The sequence below is a fragment of the Bactrocera tryoni genome, chromosome 4, assembly GCF_016617805.1.
Source record: "Bactrocera tryoni isolate S06 chromosome 4, CSIRO_BtryS06_freeze2, whole genome shotgun sequence".
In the NCBI taxonomy this organism is placed as follows: domain Eukaryota; kingdom Metazoa; phylum Arthropoda; class Insecta; order Diptera; family Tephritidae; genus Bactrocera; species Bactrocera tryoni.
This window is the reverse complement of record NC_052502.1, coordinates 10,623,331-10,645,479: the sequence shown is the minus strand read 5'-3', so window position 1 is coordinate 10,645,479 and position 22,149 is coordinate 10,623,331. Positions and strand designations below refer to the sequence as shown.

Genomic DNA, 22,149 nt, shown 5'->3' with positions numbered 1-22,149 from the left:
TTTGATGAGTTCACTCACAGTTTCGATTCAATTTCCGGTGATCCCGAATTTTGATTGGCCCAAATGTTGATCGTCATTTATGTCCTCACGACCACTTTGAAAACGTTGAAACCGCTCGTTCACTCTGCTACGGGATAGGCAATCATCGTCATAAACTTGTTTAATCAATTGAAGCAATTCGAAAAAAGTTTTACTAAATTTTAAACAAAATTTAATGTTGGCTCTTTGTTCGAAGTTCATTTTCGCACAGATAACATAAACATACTGACACTTAAAACGTAATAACTTCACTTCCAATCAATGAAATGTCATGAAATTCTCACTGGACAATCGATAAAGATAGTAGATTCGAAATAAAGATGGCGCCACCAGGGGGCGCTAGATCCAAAAAGTCCTGTTCACTTTGGAAAGCATCATGTACAGACGTCATAACATTGCCAGCCGACTGTTGCGTTTTTCCATGCTTTGGAGCGGGTTCATCGTGTGCAGTCCACTCGGATGACCGCCGATTGGATTTTGGAGGGAAAATATGGAGCTATTTGTCATCCAGTGTCACATATAAACGCAAAAAATCGGGCTTATTACGCTTGAACAACTTCAAACGATCTCCGAATTGAGCTCACGCGGTATCCACTTTGTATTGAGCTATGTATCTCATACCCAAATACTCGTGAAGGATATGATGTACACGATCAGTTGATATCTTCAGAGTACCTGCTATCACGAACAGCTTCACTTCACGATCATCCAAAAATATTTTGTGGATTTATTTATGTTTTCTTCGGTAGCCACCTTTTTTTGTGTCCAATTCTTGATGTTTGATTTTCCTGGGACAGTTTCCGAAATGGGTTTGGTAGTGAACGAGGGCTTTCAGTTCAGATATCAAGAAGCTAGCTACGTAATAGACGAAACCAAAATCAGACAGAATCTCCCATAAAGAAATTGTAGAATCATAAGGCGTACTTACTATGTATTCCATACTTTAATATATACTCGATATCAGAGCATTAATGTACTGGTTCGTTTTGATAGACATTCTTCACATAATGTCTGTACTGCACTGTAGACAGGTAAACAAGATTTAGGTCAAAATAAAGTGCCTATATATAGAACATGTTTTACTATATAGTTTTGACATATGACATTTAAAAAAATTAAGGTCAGTTTAAAGTGAAATCTCCAATAGGACGTTCTCAAGATGTCAGCACTTTGTGGAAAAACGTCTGCATAATTCAATACATTTGTTATGCGAACAAATGGAACAGCTGTTGCACGTCAAATGACAAACATAACATTGACATAAGTCCATCAGAACGAACCTAATGCCATTAATTTTTGCGGATAAGTAAATTTTTTTTTTGCTTGTCAAATAAATTTTTGTGAAAATATAAAATTCATAATGCAAAATGTCGATTTTTGGTGATTTCTATATTTGCTCGTGTCAATACCATATTCGTTTGGGTAAATGCCAACGAATTTGACTGACGTAAAAGCATTGAAAATGCAATTTATTAATGCAAAAATTCATTGGTGAAAGATAGGTAGGTGTACTAATCAATTTCCGTGTAATTTGCTAGCCTTCGATCTTTTTGCCTTCGCCTTCGCCTTCACCTTCAATTTAATTTAGATTGCATTAATGTCATGATTATGACGATTTGTAACACAGAAAGATATTAATGGGAACATAAAGAAATCTCAATTTAAATTTTGAATTTATTTTGGTGTATATTTTTGGCCTTTTTTGCAAAGAAAAATAAACCTAAACAGTTTTTTTTTTGTTTTTTGAGTTCAGAATAGTAATCATGAATGAGATGATGATGAGGATATTATAGTAAAGATTGCGCCAAGCAAAGTCAGAAACGAAATGAACTGTCAACTGTCATAGCAATTGTAAAAAAATTAGTCTAATCATTACATTCATGACGTCACAAAAGCATTTTTTGCTGTCAAATTCACTACAAAATAGTAATGGGATGAAAGTGTCGACATTTGAATCTTTTACCATTTTTGGACGTGGTTTATCCACTGTGGACATTATGGAGAACTGTGAAATAATACTTTTTTTAATGTGTGAACTTCGATTTTTCGAATTTTTTGAATTTTTCGCGTTAAAAATTCGAATCAAACTTCTAACCCTAATTTGAAAACCATTAAAGTGAAATTTATTCCGTAACTCTTTAGACACTTTATATTCCTGCAAGCTTCCTGCTTTGTATGAGTTTCATTTCAATTAGGGTATTAGGATAAAGGCATACTAACCTCACATTCTCATGTTTTTGTATGTAAATGCGATGAAATTGTCCCGCAACCGGTGAGAGTATATCGTTTTTCATTTGCATTGCAACATGCTGAGGTAGAACCGACAACAAAAGTCTTTCCAATTTCTCATTTTCATCCTGAATTTCCAGGCGGGCGGCAATACAGTTGCGTGTATCTAGGAATGCACGTCGTTGGGCACGTTCCATCATAATGTTTACGACCAAGCCGGCAACATTAACGCCAATAAACATTACAATGTTGGCGATAAGCTGTGGATGATATGAGAGCAATTTAAGCCAACTTCAAAATGTAAATAGGAATAAAAATAAACAAAAATTTATAAATAATTTAAAAAAATATATAAGTCATTTGTGTTGAAAATATAATAATGTCACTTTGGTATTTAAAATTATGTAATACAAATATAATTTTCTTCCAAGTAAATAATTTATAGAATACTCGAAAGTAAGTATTTATTGAAATCATATCGCAACTCACCTGATTATATTCCAAATAGCGGAATGAATCCGTTATAATTTTGTACACCGTTAAACTAATATGCACCGATGGCAAAATAATACCAAAACACACTGCTTCCCATATTTGTAGCGGCATCATGGCATAAGCCAAAAAGACGACGAAAACAATTTGCCACACACCCTCGGCCATGACCTGAAATAAAGGTGTGAAAGTGTTATAAGTAGCTGTGCATATAAATATGTTCACATTAACTGCAGCTAGTAATGATTACTAATGACCGAATAATGGACAGAGTGGTTGAACGAAGAGTACTTTTATGAGAGCTTTTAGGTGAGCAAAAGATGGTTCTTACTGAGTCAGGCGCACTAGCTCGTAGAACGCTGCCACGAGTATGTAATCTACGAAGGACATTAGGAAATGATGGCAAAAAATAGTATCGAATTTTAGTTTCAATCAAACAGAGCCATTAGACGGTTTCTGAAAGTTGAATTGACAGGAATTTTCGAATCGCTTTTTGGATCATTATGAAACTGTGGAATACTGGGCGGTAGATCAAGCTAAGTGCTCAGACAGACTCTCTTTGTTTTCTATACATTGATGTGGATTGTTTGTAATCCTTATTGTTAGAGCAAATTGTCTGAAGTTAGAATTGTGTTCGAACGGTTAGCTGTTTAAAAGGCAAAAAAAACCTTTTTTGGAACAATGGTTAGTTCTTGTTTGAGTTCGAGAAGAATGTTGTAGGAAAGCTTTGTGAAAAGAAATCGGATCAAGATTTTTCCAGAAATACTGAACATTTGGAATTAATATATTATACCCTTAGGAAGAATCTATCACTAAGGCGAATCTCTCTTCATAAAAAATGATCTAGGATTTTTAGACTTTTCCTTTAAGTGGTTACATGGGTTTACGGGTTTCAAAAATCGTTTTTTTTATAATCTTTTTAAATTCTACAACACCTCTAGAATATTGTCCTACATTTTCAAGTTGATCCGAGTAATAGTCTCGGAGATACAGCCTTGAGAACTTGTGTGCTCGAGGTTAGCTAGGCTAAGTGCGCCGTCTTTAAACGTATTTTTCTCGAAACTGTGTCTTTGAAGTCGGTTGGCAAGATTTCCCGAGGACCACTCAACCGATCTTCATGAAATATTGCACATACAATCCTTAAAGACTTGGAAGAAGAAGAACAAACAATCGAGACACGCCGAAACATTTTTGGCAGCATTCATTATATTAGATATCAGGGTAAGAAAGTGCAGTTCACTTCCGGGACTTTTTGCATAGATTTTGTATATACCCAACCTGTTAAAATAACATGATTGTTCAGAGAGAACTTACTGGAGTTCATACTTTAATAGTACTTATCAATGAAGCTAACGACGGACAACAAAAAAAGCGAAAAATGCTGCTCGAAAATGTCTCTAGTTCAAATTTAATTGATGAGCATGTTAACTATATCTATATACGCACACAAACATACATCACTAAAATCTAAAAGAGTTAACGCATAAAGAAAGACGAGTTAAAATCGCAACGAGCACTCCAATTCGATGCACAAAATGTCGGCACTACATAGTAAATGAGTAATTCTTGCAACAATTCATATGAAACAGACTTTAGCATTTGATTATTTACTCAAAATTTCGATGAAGGCAAACGTAAATAACAAACTAAGCTCGCTACGGCATCAATGCGTATAATATATAGTATATATGTATTTAGAAAGCAATTATGTACATAAGTTTCGGAAGCTTTTTATTCAATAGGACATCAATTATTACCTCAGACTCTTTCTGAAATGTAATACAAAATAAAAAATAATAAAAAAGAATTCTTCGCATATATTTGGGTATAACAGTAACTTAAAAGTAGATTTCAATTGTATAAATTGCTTGTCTTAAATTTTTCTTTACTTTTTTAGGATTTTTTCAGATTTTTCCTTTTTTTACTTTTGTTATTGCTTTTTGCTTTTACAGTTTAATTAGTAGATTTGCTCACCTCTTTTGTGTCCACAGGAAAGACACTGCCCAGTGTCGGCATCGAAACGAAGCAAATAGCGGCGGCAAAGAGCAGTATGCCATAGCAGAGAATTGGCAGGTGATGATCCTTGATGACACGGCATTGCAGTAGAATTAGGATAATTGCAAAAAGCAGGCACACAATGGAATTGAAAATGTTCTGCGGATGGTAGGTGTAAGATAGGTATGAGTAAATAAGAAAATATTCGTTAATCAATTTACAGTGGCAATCGACAATATTCGTACATCACTAGATTTTGTTCGATGGACCATTTAAAGCTCAAAATTTATGTTTTTAAATGCCACCTGGTGTGAGTTTTTTATTATTTTTTTTTTAATATTTCATGAGAACGTGTAGGAGTTCCGTTGTCATATTCTGGTCAATTACTAGACTGTTGTGTCTCAGACCGAATCAGCGAGTGCGCCAGCAGCAGTGCAGTCGCAAGGTCCTTATGGCCCAGGGTAAATCGTAAGAGGTTTGGAAAACTCTTCGCTCTCAGAAAGGTTTATCTCTCAATGGTTGTGGAAGTTCTAACTGGAAATTGTTCAATTGGGATTCTTGTAGTAAGATTGAATATCTTATCTGATGCCAGCATCAGCTGTTTGAAAGAAGATGAGACACAGTCATCTTGACACTTCCTCCTTTAACGTCCTGCTTTTTCTAGTTCTGGGAAAAAATGTTGGATATCACTTTTCTAGACGTCCAGGTGAAATAGCGAAAGTAGTATTAAAACATCTAAGCATATTTTTTGATGGGTTCTGGACGTTTTGGCGAGACCTGATTTTCAACTTCAAGCGGTCTTTCTTTTGGGCATCGCAAAGGACTGTACATAATATTCTAAGTGTGATCCTCCTCGCAATGTTGAGGGAACAGCCATCTAATCTAACCTAATCTTTGTACATTTCCATTCCTTTAGATTTAAAATTTCAATGGCATTGGCCATTAGGAGAACATGCGTTCAACATCTGTCGACTCTGCGAACTATAAGGGAAAAAATTTTCCACTTTCTCTGTGAATACCCAGCCCTATTGGAGATCCGACACAGAACACTTGCAATCCATCAATATCTATAAAAAGCATATCGGACAAAATGGTTTGAACGAGAAGATGAGGCGTGATAACAATAATAAAAAAGTCTACGACTATTAACTATATGTGAAACATATTTTTAGGTCTTAATTTCAAATCTGAAGTGCAGAACACAAATTGCGCTCATTTCTAAATCTATATGCTAAGCTGGTATAGGGAGAAATATGGAGTTATATGGAGGATCTTAACTTTTGAAAATATTATTATGCCCGATTTAAACTGCCCGAGGTCATTCCATTGTAGTAAAAGTATAATTTTTTGCTAATAAACGAATTTCAGAACATGTGTACCACTATTTTCATCTGCCACTGTGGATAAGAACGTCAGAAATGCAGCACCTAATAAATCAGCAATTCACATTCAATCTTTGCTATAGTACATATCAAGCACTATTTGTGGAAAAATGCAATTCTATTGACTCACATGAAAGGTGGGCGCATTATTGTAGGCCAATGACAGCGCCGCCATGACACCGCACAACACCACCACCAACGCGACCACGCCCAGCACCGAGAAGCGCTGCAATTTGAGCGTGTACCGTTGATAGAGGCATTCCAGTTCGTCGTTCTCGAAGCGCAGCGTATTCCATGGTCGGCCACGTGTCGCTTTCACCGCATGATCCATGTTTGCATTGCCCAGCCGCTTAGCTGGTAGCACGCGGCAGCGGCGGGGGCGTTGGGAGTGGTGCTACCGGTGACGCCAGCAAATGTGCTGAAGTTGTTGCTGAAAAGCTGTGCAAACACACCGAACTGTTGCGTAATCTTAGGTAGCGTTGCTGCTGAGCGGTTTGTTTAGTGCGCCTAAAGCGCCACTTGGAGCTGCCAACACCTCTCCTCTTTTGTGCAATTACGTTTTTTTTCTGTGACAACTGCAAGTAAAGAGAACAAAAATAAATTAGTAGAGTTAATGAAGGTGCTTAATTGCAAAGGTGTGTTAGTCACGTGTTGGGAGAATAGTTAATAATAAATATTTGTATTGTGCTTTGCTGATAAAGATTTCAGGCTGATAATCTATAACTGTGATAATAATTTTTTTGAAAAACTAGATATACCAGATTTTTACATTAATTTTATTTTTTGAAAAATTTTCAAATTTCAATTTCAAAAAAAAAATTCAAATTTTTTTAAAAAATTTCAAATTAAATTTTTTTTTCAAATTTTAAAAAATGTATAATTTCAATTAAAATTTTTTTGTTTTCCAAATAAAAAAAAAATCAAATTAAAAAAAATTGAAATTAAAATTTTTTTTTCAAATTTAAATTTCACGTAAATAATTACAAACATACATATGTATATGTTCATACATATATAAATATTTAAATATTTTTTCTTTTCATATTACTAATTTCTTTAAAGAAAGAAACTAAAAATACAAATTTCTATACATTTAATATATATTTTTTTATCCTTCAAATGTCACTCTTGGCCACAACTGACCATAAATTACTGACAAGCTGTCCAACCAATCCCTGCTCAGCGTTTTTTCATCGCAATTCTTGCACATTATCCTACATTTGCATAATCTCATTAAATTTATAATTTGCAATAGACTGATGTGACCTTCAGCGTTGTCTACACACATACATACACTCAATTATATATGTACATATCTGTCTAAATGAAGCATGCTAACGACGAGTGCCTGACTGCAAGTCACAGGAGACAAATTATACAAAAAAGTTTAATGAAGAAAGTGTGCGAATAAAGTAGACGCACAGAGGTCTCAAAGCCTTAAACTAATGTCTTAGCCTTGGGGGACTTTTAGTTTCAATTTTGAAACTTTTGCACTTGAAATGAGCAGTCATAATTAAAGGAGTCAATGAAAAAAATTTAAGGCGTAAAAAACAGAAAACTAATTTCACTATCAATTTGGTTTAGGTTTGGTTAGGTTTCGAGCTAATCTCATGAGGGTACTCACGCGTACCTCCCATGGCACATCAACATCGCTTTTCTTTGACGTCAAAGTTTCTAGGTACGGATCAAGAGATGGTCATGTTTTGATGAATTTGTAGAAAAGGTTAGAATGGTGTCCGGTCAATTTGTCAGGTTACGGGAGCTGTTACAGCCAAGACGTTTCAATCTCAGTGTAGTAAAAGTTCGAAAGATGAAGAAATAATAACAGGATGTTTCCACCTCACTTTACTTCTGCCAGCATTGGCAATCGGTCCGATCTTAATGTTGGTATTTGTAAGCAACAAACGAACTACAGTTGGGTATTCTAAAAAATATCTGATTGTTGACTATGAGCAAAAAATAGTAATACTTTGTTCATAATTTTAAAATTCTTATTTTATTCTTCAAAATCTATGTCGTTCCATTCAAAGTAGTCCCTCTTGCCTCCAATTCTCTTGTGCCAACGTTTTTTCCAATCCTCGAAGTAGTTGTTAAAGTCAGTTTTCGGAAAAGCCTCAAAACTCAGGATCGGTCGTTTGAGTTTACTGAATAGCCAGAAGTCACACGGAGCTCAATTTGGTGAAAACTCTCGAAGAATCAATGCAGTATACGACGGTGCATTATCATGGTGCAGAAACCAAGTTTCCGGCATTTTTACGAATAGCTTCGCGGTAGTATTCCTTGTTGACAGTTTGGCAGGTAGGAAGGAATCCGGAGTGCACCACACCTGATAATCGAAGAAAACTGTCAACATAACCTTGATGTTTGATCTGCTTTAACGTGTTTTTTCGGCTTCGGCAGACCTTTGCCACCATATTCGGCGGACTGATCGTCTATTTCAGTGTCGAAAGTATAGATCCCAAGCTCATGGCCAGTAGTAATACGTTTCATGACTTCCTGGTAGTCGGCAACCATTGCTTCACAGACGTTAACGCGACGCTGTTTTTCGAAAAAATTAAGTGATTTTGGAACCAATAATGCTTTTCACTCTTTTTAAGCTCATCAGATCTTTCAAAATGATTTCTACTGATCCTTCCTATATTCCAACGATGCCCGTAATGTCAAAGACTGCTTATTGTCGATTCTCAAGCATCAATTCCTTTATTATATTGTAGTTTTGATCATAAGTTGATAATTGATAGCCGTTCGGAACGTGATTCGTCGTCACGTTTTCGTGAAAAAACTCTTTGAAAAATTTATACCAATCAAAAATACTTACTCGTGACAAACAATTATCACCGAAGGTCTTTTCCAACATTCTGAATATTTATGCACCAGAAATTTGATTCCGCCTACAAAATTTAATGTAACTTCCTTGGTAAATAATTTCACTCATCGTAAAAGTCGCCGAATGCACTTTATGTGCCTCGATAATCCAAGAGTATACTAAACACTAATGTTTATCTTGATGTGACATTTGATACAGATAGCACTGACAGTCCTACCAACTCAGAAAAAAGTATTTTGACGAAGGAGTTTTCGCCCGAAATTGAAATTAAAAAGTTTTACTACATTTTGCCCACTAAAATTTTTTTCTTCCAATTTTATTGCTTCAGACATTTTTTATACTCTCGCAACAATGTTGCTAAGGAGAGTATTATAGTATTGTTCACATAACGGTTGTTTGTAAGTCCTAAAACTAAAAAAAACAGATATAGATATATACCAAAGTGATCAGGGTGACGAGTAGAGTCGAAATCCGGATGTCTGTCTGTCCGCCCGTCCGTCCGTGCAAGCTGTAACTTGAGTAAAAATTGAGATATCATGATGAAACTTGGTACACGTATTCCTTGGCTCCATAAGAAGGTTAAGTTCGAAGCTGGGCAAAATCGGCCTACTACCACGCCCACAAAATGGCGGAAACCGAAAACCTATAAAGTGTCTTAACTAAGCCATAAATAAAGATATTAAAGTGAAATTTGGCACAAAGGATCGCATTAGGGAGGGAGCATATTTGGACGTAATTTTTGGAAGCAAGTGGGCGTGGCCCCGCCCCTACCAAGTTTTTTTGTACGTATCTCGGAAACTACTATAGCTATGTCAACCAAACTCTATAGAGTCGTTTTCTTCAGGCATTTCCATATACAGTTCAAAAATGGACGAAATCGGATAACAACCACGCCCACCCCCCATACAAAGGTTATGTTGAAAATCACTAAAAGTGCGTTAATCGACTAACAAAAAACGTCAGAAACACTAAATTTTACGGAAGAAATGGCAGAAGGAAGCTGCACCCAGGCTTTTTTTAAAAGTTGTATATGGGGTGGCGTCGCCCACTTATGGACCCAAAACCATATCTCAGGAACTACTATTCTTATTAATTTTACAGCAAAATAAAAAAATATGTAAATGACGGATAATGAAATCTCGATTATCACTTTATCGTGCGAGAGTATAAAATGTTCGGTGACACCCGAACATAGCCCTTCCTTACTTGTTTCTACATGGATACAACGGACGTGTCCAAGTCTCTCGTTTTTCTGCCATATCAAAACCTATTAAAATTTCTACTGATCTACTGAAAAAAAAACTTTTGTTTATTTAATTATTTTTAAACTATTGAAATAGCTTGTCAATCCACCACTTTTTGAATAAAATTCTTTTTTGTTTTTATTTGATGCAAAAATATTTATATAAAAATTTGCCACAGTTGTATAAACATTTTGACTTTAATACTTTAATATTTGCATTTCATATATTATAGTAGATAAACACATAACTATTTTTGGCTGATATGCACCTTGATTTCCTTTGCCATTTAACGATTTAATGTTGCATGAAAATTTGTTTGTAATTCTAATAAAATTATTTGCAGACATATGAATGTATGAACCGATATATATATACATACTTATATGCGTGTTATTTTTGTGGGCCGTGTCTTTGTTTATACATATCAATCAGTTTTAGCTGCGATTTTGTACAATATTTTCCATGTTCATGTCTTTTGGCGATTTTCAGCGCGCTCGTTTTGTTATGAAACATATGCGAGTGTGTGTGTAAGTGCGAGTATGTTTTTGGCAGCATCGATCTATCACAGCAGCGAGGCGTGTTTCTGACGCTCGACTGAAATCTTTTTTGTTTTCGATTTATGCGAATTTTTGCGGAGATTCTTATTAGTTTTTAAAATGGATGAATGGACTTGTACCCAAATGGTATTTATACGCGCATATTATTCAAGAAATGAAAACACAGATTTGAAATAAGTAAAATAAACAATTTGGACGTTTTAATACATTCGTATACATGTCTATATTCACATGTGTGTTTGTATGTGTATATATGGCAGCTTATGGCTCATTGACTCAATGAGTAAAATCACAGTCATTTTGCTGTATAAATATATATATATACTTATTTTATAGAATTTTCCTTCTATTCATCATTTTTTTTATTATTTTATGTTCTTCAATGCCTTTTAGCGCGCTTCATTTGCGCTGAATTATTAGCGGGAATATATTTAAGCAAATTGGAAATTTTGTGCAACACCTGGCAAACTATGTAAAACTGGAAAACTACTAAAAAATAATTTCAACATTAGCAGAAGTACCAATGCATTGAACCGGTTGTTTACTTAGATATCGGTTATCTAATTTCCTTTCAATTTGAATTTTCAGTGAATCCTTCTGATATATTCCTTTAAAATAAATGTTATAAGCTGAGATTGGCAGCCTTTAAAAGCTGCTTTCTCTTACATTTTCTTAAATATTGCAGACATTCATAAAATAAAAAGCCAGCTCTGCGACTTGTGTGACTAACTTATGGCAGTTTATATAACTGACTAAGTGTATATTTCTACGCAAGCTTAAAATATATTCAACTACAAGCATTTTCATATTTTTCATACTATTCTCCATTGTCTGTCATTTTTAATTTTTTCTTTCCATTCTTTTGCTAGCTTAAGCGACACGAAAAACCAGCAGCAATTGTATGCGGCAAGTTCTCTGTCATTTCCGCTTCCGGAGTTGCTACAGAAGCGAAAACCGAAATGCATTTGCATTTACAGTTAAGTGGAAATGTGTAGCATACTTTTAGGATGATACCCAGCAAAGGGTAAAAATAATACACCATTATAATGGGTGATCCAAGTAGAGGTATTTTTTTCAATTGCCTTCTTTTGACAGATCACGCGTGAGTCGTGTCAAGCTGCCATGTTATTTTTGTTCAGTATTGTTTGGCATTTCATCTGAAAAACGTTTACAAATCGTTTGACTTTATTACGAAAATTCACGTTCAGTAAAGAATATATTTCGTGCGCTTCGCTCAACTTATAGTCAACATGATCGGCCTCCGGAGGGTACTATTCGCAACACCATCACTCATCTTGAGATTGGATAATATTCGACCGAATAGACCACGTCCAGCAGGCAGTGGAAAAAATATAGCGGCCATAACTGAGAATGTACACGAAGTCCGTGGAGAGAAAATTCGACGCCGTTTGCAGCAGCTCGGACTGACGTATGGAAACACTTGGCGCATTACGTTGAGATCTTAAACTAAAAGTTCCAAGAAGATGGACGTTTTTCAGGAAAATTTTCTTGAGCGATGAGGCCCATTTCTGGCTGAATGGTTTTGTAAACAAACAAAATTGCCGCATTTGGGACCAATAGCAACCTGAAAAGATTCAAGAGCTGCCATTTCATACAGAAAAAAGCAACGGTTTGGTGTGGTTTGTGAGACGATGGAATCATCGGTTGATATTTCTTCAAAAATGATGCCGGTGAGAACGTAACCGCCAATTGCGATCGTACCGCCATGATAACCGACTATGTGATGCTTAAAAATGAAGTTCGTGACCTCGGCTACATTTGGTTTCAACAAGACGACGCCACTTCATACACATCACATCAAAGAATCGATTTATTGACAGAACAATTCGATGAACAGATAAATTCACGTTTTGGGCCGGTCGATCGATCACTAAGATCATGTGATGTCACACCCCTACACTTTGCATGAGCTAATTAGCAACAGCTACAAGTTTTTTCCATATTAGACTTGTATAGGTGCCCGATCACAGTGAAATCGCTCGGATTACGGAATCGGCCGACTGTAAAGTCGACAAGCTTACTAAGGAGGGCACCCTTAACGCAATTTCCTCCCATTGGAAGCGAGCCGATTGTCCGATATCCTCTTACGCACTATCACTGGACTGCGAGATGCTTCTGGTCCTAAGTGAACAGTAAGTGGCCCTCCAAATTACTTACATTAAGCAAAGTCAATTTCGCAGCCATTCTGTCTAGATAATATCCAACAGGTAGACACATGGAACGTTTAAATATTGAGGGCTATTTGCCAAAGTTGTATGGAGGAAGGCGAGGTTGAATCATTTCGCCACTTACTCCTCTTTTTCCCGGCTTTTGTTAGACTGAGATATAAATATCTCGGTAGACATACTTTTGAAGAACTTAGCGGAGTGCCGGGGATTGATTTAATATCTTTGGTTAGTCTAGTGTGCCAACGAGCCACGCATATACTAATTTTGGTCCTTCGCGTTATCAAATGGAGTTCAGTTACTAGGTTCATGAAGAGTAGTCATCCAACTGAAAAGCTTCTCCGATCTAAGAGGTGACGCACTTTAAGTAGTTCTTGGGCACCACCAAAGACAAATACTTGTCCAAGTGAGATCCATCGATTTCGAATCAACCCTATGACCTAACCTGACCTCAATCCTAGAGTAAGTTTCCTTATACATTTTACAAATATTTTTTAGACTAAAACTTATTTTCAACAATTCTGAAATTTGTAATACATGTTTCGTAGTATTTTATTTTTCAGCACACTACTGTATATACTTGTACATCATAAATATGCAAATCTTGTGTAAACAATGTTATAGAAAATTGAAAATTTGCAAGTGCTAACGGCTGTATAAACTCATGATAAATTTTTTGCAAAGCAAACTCCACCAAAAAATAACTGTTTCTGATGGCTGAGAGCTGAAGCTCGCGAAGTTGGAGCAGCAGAAATTCATTGTCAAGTTTTAGAATACGAAGTTTTGGATATGTCAGCAGCAGCAGTCTTCTTGTTCTGTCAAACACATTTGGCTTGAGTAAGCAGGAGAAGAGAAAGAAGAAAAGCAAAAGCCTTTCAACGCTAGTGGATTTAAAGCTGAGAACGAGTAAATCTTGAAAGACGCAAAAGCAGACGCTGAGTGTGTAAAATGTTACATCTCAGAAGCATTTCCAAGCAACCACTTCAATTTCAATTTCATTTCTAGGAGTTATGAGTGAAACTTAAATTTATTATGAATATATTTGTATACAGGAATTTACAGTTATGACCCTTGAACTATGTATACACATATGTGTAGACATAAGTAAGTGTTATTGTAAAAGCATTGAATCGTTATCAATTCAAGTGAAAACTGTCAGCGCTGACCTCGAGCGCCGACAACCTTAAGCTCAGCTGGCTTGGGTCGGGCGCAGAGCTGTTCACAGCACGTGGCACGTTGCGCTTCTGGCATGTAAGCTTCACGGATATAGCCATGCCCTCGTAAATGTCATGCCGTTATGCGTTTTTAACGGTATATGTGTAGGAAAGTGTCACTATCCTTTGGCCGTCCCGTTGCTTGACAGATCTGCGCATGTATACGTTACCATATACTTTAATACTAAGCTCGCATATTTAAGCGATAATATTAATATTGTGCTTCTGCAAGCATTCTACTTCCCACTTCTCCTGCACAACTCTCTCCTTATATTTACCCAGTGTTGGCACAATTTTATAACTAAAAATAATTTCGTTTGAAAAATTTCATAACAACGTTTGTGCAAGTATTCGCTCTAGTAGTTCTTGTTGTTGCAAAGCAATGTGTTGGAATCGTTTAACGCTTCATTGGGCACACGCTGGCGCCTTTGCTAGCCGCAGCGTTTAAGTATGGGACGTCCTAGCTTTGAGGGATTTTCGTTATTTTTAACCGAATTGCCGCAGCAACAGATAATCATTTTTGTGTATTCTCCTCACGCTGCCACTCTCTCATATCAGCCGCGCTGCTTATGTGTTTTGAAGCTCCTCACTGTCGCTCGTAACTGTTGCATACCACTTATTGTGGTAGGTAAGCGATCTGTTAATAAAGGCTGCTTATGCACATGCATACTGGATTTTATGATTTTATGGATTTTTTATGGTGTGGTGTGAAATTGTATTTTTAAAAGTGGATATAAATGCGACAGAGATTCAATTTTTTTATACAAGATTTTCATTTTATAAGCACTCCAGTTTTTCTATGGAGCTGTTGTGCCATCGCGCCTAAAGCTATTCAATATTTTTTTGCTAAGAAACAGTTATCGCCTCATAAAAGCGAGTGATGTTAAAAAATATAGCAGCCGTAGCTGAAAGTGTATACGAAGACCGTGGAAAGGCGATTAGGCACCGTTTCTAGCAACTCGGACTGGCGTATGGAACGACTTGGCGCATTTTACGTCGAGATATTAAATTGGAAGCCTGCAAAATACAGCTTGTGCAAGAACTGAAGTTGCTCGACATTCCTAAGCGACATCGTTTCGTTCTATGTGCTCTTGAAAAGTTCCAAGTAGATCTGACGTTTTCGAGTTAAATTTTGTTCAGCGATGAAACCCATTTCTGACTAAATTTGCGATGTAAACCAGCAAAATTGCCGCATTTGGGACAAAGAGTCAACTGAAAAAATTCAAGAGCTGCCATTTCATCCAGAAAAACAACATCTTGATGTGGTTTGTGAACCAGTGGAATTATTGGTCCAAATTTCTTCAAAAATTACGCCGATGAGAACGTAACCGTCAATGGCGACCATTATCGCTCCATGATAACCGACTACTTGATGCCTGAAATTGAAACTCCTGATCTCGGCGCCATTTGGTTTCAAAAAGACGACACCACTTCCCACACATCACATCAATCAATGGATTTATGGAGAGCACACTTCGGTGAGCATATAATTTCACATTTTTGACGGGTTGATTGGCCACCAAGATCGTTTGATATCACAACGTTAGACTTTTTTCTGTATGGATATGTAAAGTCTAAAGTCTATGAGGACAGTCCCACTTCGACTCAGCCCTTACAGCAAAACATCTCGCGTGTCATTCTCCAGTTACCAGTCGAAATGCTCGGAAGAATCACAGAAAATTTGGAATCAAGGGATGGGCCACCTAAGACGTAGCCGTGGCCAACATTTGAAAGAGATCATCTTCAAAAAATGAATGCCAAAGAATGTTCTTTCGAATGATAATAATATTCCCCATTAAATTTGAAGTTTTTGTGTTTTCTCTTTAAAATAATAGGTAACCTTAAAATGGATCACTCTATGTAAAAAGCAGTTCATAAAGAAGTACTAAACGACTTGCCTCGAAACTCAGAAAAGATGTTTTAGAATATCTTCCAGTTCATCTGAGAACTTAGAAGTAAACTTGAAATTGATTAAGAAGTTTCTTGAAGAGATAAGCAAAATACCTAAATAGAGATATTTTCTTTGAGGAAACTAAAAAATTGCTACACCTTCTGTTCAAATTTGAACCATATTGACAAGAGAACTCTCAATCTTCATCATTGTCTTTAAGGGGTCAGTAGGGAAATATTTTTTAAAATTTTTTTTTGTTTTTTTTTTTTGCATTTTCTGTTCCCTTATACCTTCAGAATGAATGTGGAAACCTACTTTACCATTGGAAAAGGCCCAAAAATAATATTACCGCTCGACGTTCGGTACGCATGGAGCGCACAACTCAAACTTTAAACGCGTTTTTCTCGAAACTCACTTTTTTAAACTGGCGGAGATGATTCCGGTCGAACTACTCAACTGATTTGCTTAATTTTTTTTAATGTTCACAAAACGCCTGGCTATCATAATTCATAATTTCAATTCATAATATTTTATAACTTATTGACAATGTTATGACAAAATTTATGTAAAAAAACATGGGGAAAAATTAAAAAAAAAAGTTAATTACTTTTGATTCATCAATATTTTTTCATGATTCTAGTACGAACGATAACCAATCAAGTACTTTTGAAGAATAAATTGAGTTTTTGTGTTTCAGATGATCCATCCAAACATCCGATATCATCAAAAAATTTTGAAAAAATTTGTTTTTACACTCCACTATATACCTCATTTTCTATGAAAAAAAAGTAAAACAAAACAGCCCAGATTACCCTACTGACTCTTTAAAATAGGCACACAATTGTTATAAGTCTCGGCTGGAATGGCCTTCAGTGCCTTCAGCGAGTTTTGATTCTTTCGGTTTCGGCTTTTTTTGTAACGTCATTCTCTAGATTTTTGGACAGTTTCAACATCAAATAAGACTACGTATTGTCAGCACTGAAATACTTGAAAAATGAAATATTATGAAAATGTTAACAAAGTCTTACTATTTTTTGCTATTATGTAAAAAAAATTTCATAAAAAAATTAGTTAAGAACTCGGAACTTCGGAACTTCAATACCAAATAAACTGCATTACAAAAGTTGCTCATACGCCCCGTTGTATATGCTAAAAGTTGAAATACATCAAAAAATTGAATTTGGTATAATTCTCGAACTTTCGTTATATAAAATACTACCACAAAATTTATCATCTATATTGGTTAAAAAATTATTTAGTTAGCCCAATTCACTGATAACACCATTAATAAGTATATTCAATACATTAGAAAAAGGACAAAATATCATCGAAACTTTGTATTTTGTTCGAAAAAATACTCATTCTCTTTTGATAAAATTCTATAAATCACAAATATGAAAAAATTAAATAAATGAGTTTTTATAATAATATTAAATATATATAAAAAGTGTATTAATGGCCATGAAAACTGTCAAATTTTTGTTCACAATATTTATGTTTATTTAAGCACAAACATCTAAGAAATATAAGGATAACTGCAACATTGTATAAATTGCAATATTTTATTTTTAATTCAAAATTGTTTGTTTTTAAAATAAAATGAACAAAAATAAATTGTTTATGTTGCAACATTTGAATTGAAGGCCAACAATTTACGCTGTCAAAATCATAAACACAAATCAAGTATTTAAATTAAGATTAAAACTGAGAAATGTAAAACATTTATAGTAAAATTAAACAAATAACAATTACATGTAAATATATGTCGATAAATATGTATGCAAATATATAAATAAGTAGCCATTTCAACATATGTAAATTTTGGTTGCTTGTAGAAAATTGTCGCAGGTAAATTAATGGACATAAATACTTATGAGTGTATGTAGGTTAGGGTGGAACTTAAGCATGAGGAATTACCTTAATTAACTCTCTACACTCTTTTTTAGCATCATTAATAGTTGATCTCCTCGATTGATAATTCAAACTTAGTTTCATATGCCGCATAAATATCTCAATTTAGGAAAGCAGAGAATGAAAAAACCATTCATCTTCTTGAAGCTGAAAAAGATAAATTTGCCATTGTTGTTTTAGCGGCATAAAATACACCAAAAATAATTTCTGAATTCTATTGATGTGGCAGTACGTGAACGGATAGCAACCCAGGAACCTTTGGTTACATAGATCAGACTTGTGTGGATAAGCCAATTCGAAGAACTCGTTTGGGGTGGTCAATTGGTTACAAGTTACTTTTCTCAAAACAGTTTTGGCCAATTGTAGGTATTTCTTTAGATGTTGCAGCGTTTAAAAAAAAATTTTCGAGAGTATGTCACTGAAGTGTAGATCTTATTCCCATATACCATCTGATGAAGTTTGATCCTAACCACATCTGTTAATGACGATAGCACCGAAAAAATTAAGAAAGAGGTACTTAAAAATCGTCATGTCAGAGAGATAGTAGATGAGTTTAGCATCACTTAAGGGTCGATCCAACTATTTGGTTAATGTTTTAGGTATAAAAGGTGCTAGACTCGTACTAATAGACCTGAATGTTTTGCAAAAACCATGTCGAGGAGAGGTAGCAAAGTTGTTTGATAACGTAGCTCTTTAGCTACCTACCCTACCTTCATCAAATGCATTATTAATGATTATGAGTCATAGGTTTATGAATATAATGTCGAAGCTATCCACCAATCAGCGTTCTGGCGTTTCGAAAATGAACCGAAACTGAAAAACTCAAAAATCGCTAAAGGCATTAAAGGCTATCCCAGTCGAGACTTATAACAAGTGTATAGAAAATTGTGTGAGGCGTTAGCAAGCGTGTATTGTTCAGGGTCTTTTTTTAAAGCATAATTCATGATTAAGATATTTATTAGATTACAAGAAAATGTGGTTTTATGTAAGTCCGGGTCAAAATTGATCAGAAAGTGGATCGAAAGTATATAGACTAGAATGTCTTGAAAATATCTACAGTGCGGACATATAATTTTTCGACAAAATTTTTTGTCAGTCCGGGTCAAATTTAATCAGAAAGTGAATCGAAAGTATATAGACTAGAATAACTTGAAAACATCTACAGTGCGGACATATAATTTTTCGACAAAATTTGGTTTTTTGTCAGTCCGGTTCAAATTTGATCAGAAAGTCGTTCGAGAGTATATGAACGAAAATGTCTGGAAAAGATCTGCTGTTCGGAGCTATAACTTTGCGGCACAAAAATGTTGCATTTATGTGCACTATGCTCGAGCTGTGAGATTTGCCGCTATTTTCTTAACAATTTTCCAGATTCGTCTTCAATTAAGAAAATATGTATTTTTTTGTCAGTCCGGTTCAAATTTGATCAGTGGATCGAGAGTATATAGACTAGGATGTCTTGAAAACATCTGCTGTTCGGAGTTATAACGTTGGGACAAAATATGTTTTTTTTGTCAGTCCGGTTCAAATTTGATCAGAAAGTATATCGAGAGTATATAAACGAAAATGTCTGGAAGAGATCTGCTGTTCGGAGCTATAACTTTGCGGGACAAAAATGTTGCATTTATGTGACCACATATTATGTTTGATAGTTTTTTTCTTTATTCTTTATTTTCTAATTATAAAAAATTATATTTTGAAAATATTTTTGCTCAAAAATTAAATCTGGCACAGAAGTTCAGACATTACCTAATGGCATACTCGTATTTGCATAAATATAAGTCCATATGTGTATGTATGTATACGTAAGTGTATTTGCGTGCGATTGTATGCATTTGCTTACGAAAATTGACACAACTGAATTTAATTTTTCTCACGACAAAATACGCGACGATTTGCTGCTTAAAAGTTGTCACCAATCCTAATGAGGCGGGAGTGTGCACAAATGTACTCACTTAACATGCAAACAGACACACACACATACACACCTGTGCTACTGTAGGCTGACAAGCGCAAATGACGTGTGACAGTTGAATGTGGCAGAACGTTGGACAGGTACATACACACAAATACACATGCAAATATATATTGGACTCGAATAAACACAGCACTTGTGAATGTGAATGGGAGGCTGTGTATATGTGTGTGTTTAAATGTTTACACAGATTGGTGTATCTATGGGATGTGCCAAACAAATTACTGACTTTCTGAAAACTTAATTTGAAAATCTGAAAAACACGTAAATTCATCGCGCGCTGTTTTTCACTTTCTGCTTATGTACATATGTACCATACATAGTATATATAGTACATACATACTCATACTCAGAGTTGCCCTACCTTTCGAATGTCAATTTATTGTTTGTACAGATGTTATAAGTGTCTTATTTTGTTGAGAACACGGAATTTTCCCGCATTTGTACAGATATTTGCAGGCTCGGCTAGAAACAAACGGAATATAATATATATATACATATGTATACATATATTATTTGACGTTTTTTTTGGAAATTCCTCTTGCATAAAAGTGAGAAGTATTCTATGAATGATCTCTTACGATTTGTACAATGTCTTTCTTTTAGAGGAAATTTTAGCTTAAAAAACTTAAAGCTTATTTAAATATAGAAACAAATAAGTGAATGGCGAACAGCGTGGCCACTCGTTGGGTTAAAGTGCAGTTCTTTGATAGAAATAATAAACATCTATAATCAGAAATTTGCTCTAAGAATGTTTTCTTTATGATTTTTAACCTAATTTATATACTAAGGAGCTGAAAGGAGTACCACTTTAGGATAATAAAATTAAATATTAATATTTAATAGATGTCGTTATTCAAAGTTTACTATTACTGTATGCTCGTTTTTGTATCTAAAAAACACAGTGAAAAAAATATAGTAGTTATATCTGTATACCCCATTAGATCAATTCCGAAGATTCTTGAGATTTTGAAAGTCGTTCAAGATGTCATGTTATTTTTGTTCAGTATTGTTTGGCATTTCATCAAGGAGAGTCTTACGCCAGAACAACGTTTACAAATCGTTCAACTTTACTAAAAAAATTTACGATTCGCTCAACTTTCGGCTAATATAATCGGTCTAATGAGTATACTATTAGCAAACCCTATCACCAATCTTGAGACCCAACATTCAGTATTGTATAATACTCGACCGAATAGACCATGTCCAGGACGCAGTGAAGAAATAATGGCAGCCGTAGCTGAGAGTGTACACCAAGACCGTGGAGAGTTGATTTGGCGCTATTGGCAGGAACTCGGACTCACGTATGGAACGACTTGTCGCATTTTACGTCGAAATCAATTTAAGATCTCATACAAAATACAGCTTGTGCAAAAATTGAAGCCGCTCGACCTTCCCAAGCGACATCGCTTCGCTCTATGGGCTCTTGAAAAGTTCCAAGAGGATTCGACGTCTTCGAGCCAAATTTGGTTCAGCGATGAGATATCATTTCTGGCTCAATGGGTATGTAAACAAGCAAAATTGTCGCATTTGTGACGAAGAGCAACCTGAAGGGATTCAAGAGTTGCCATTTCATCGAAAAAACACAACGGTTTGGTGCGGTTTGAGGACCGGTCTTCAAAAACGATGCCGGTGAGAACGTAATCGTCAATGGCGACCGTTATCGCGCTGTCATAACCGATTATTTTTGATGCCTGAAATTAATGACATTTGGTTTCAATAAGACGGCACCACTTCCAACACATCGCATCAATCAATGGGTTTATTGAAAGAACACTTCGGTGGGCAGATAATTTAAGGTTTCGGCCGGTCGATTGCCCATCAAGATCGTGTGGTATCACACCGTTAGACTTTTTCCTGTAGGGATATATAAAGTCTAAAGTCTATGCGGGCAATCCCGCTTTGATTCCTGCCTTGGAGCAAAACATCACGCGTGTCGTTCGCTAGTTACTAGTCAAAATGCTCGAATGAGTCATCGAAAATTTGACTCATAGACCATCTGAGACTTAGCTGCGGCCAATATTTGAACGAGATAATATTTAAAAAAAATATATGCCAAAAAATAAGAAATATTCCCCATTAAATTTGAAGTTTCTGTTTTTTTTCTTTATAAAAGTAGCGAAAGTCGAAATGGATCAACATTGATTTGTCAATTAATGATCGAAAGAATATATTATTTGGTAAGCCGCCATTTAATATAAAATAAA

The 22,149-nt window shown here is 35.4% G+C and overlaps 1 protein-coding gene across 1 annotated transcript in view; it reads right to left on the bottom strand.

Annotated features, from left to right (window-relative positions):
* The window catches only part of LOC120774041 (Ca(2+)/calmodulin-responsive adenylate cyclase), a 147,638-nt gene that overhangs the window by 27,284 nt on the left and 98,205 nt on the right, over nt 1–22,149 (bottom strand). The window contains exons 2-6 of the mRNA XM_040103341.1: nt 6,268–6,712; nt 4,735–4,914; nt 4,518–4,529; nt 2,758–2,931; nt 2,260–2,528 (exon numbers count right to left, since the gene is read on the bottom strand). Of these exons, the coding sequence (XP_039959275.1) occupies nt 2,260–2,528; nt 2,758–2,931; nt 4,518–4,529; nt 4,735–4,914; nt 6,268–6,468 (836 nt within the window). The 5' untranslated portion in view covers nt 6,469–6,712. The remainder of the gene's footprint in view (nt 1–2,259; nt 2,529–2,757; nt 2,932–4,517; nt 4,530–4,734; nt 4,915–6,267; nt 6,713–22,149) is intronic.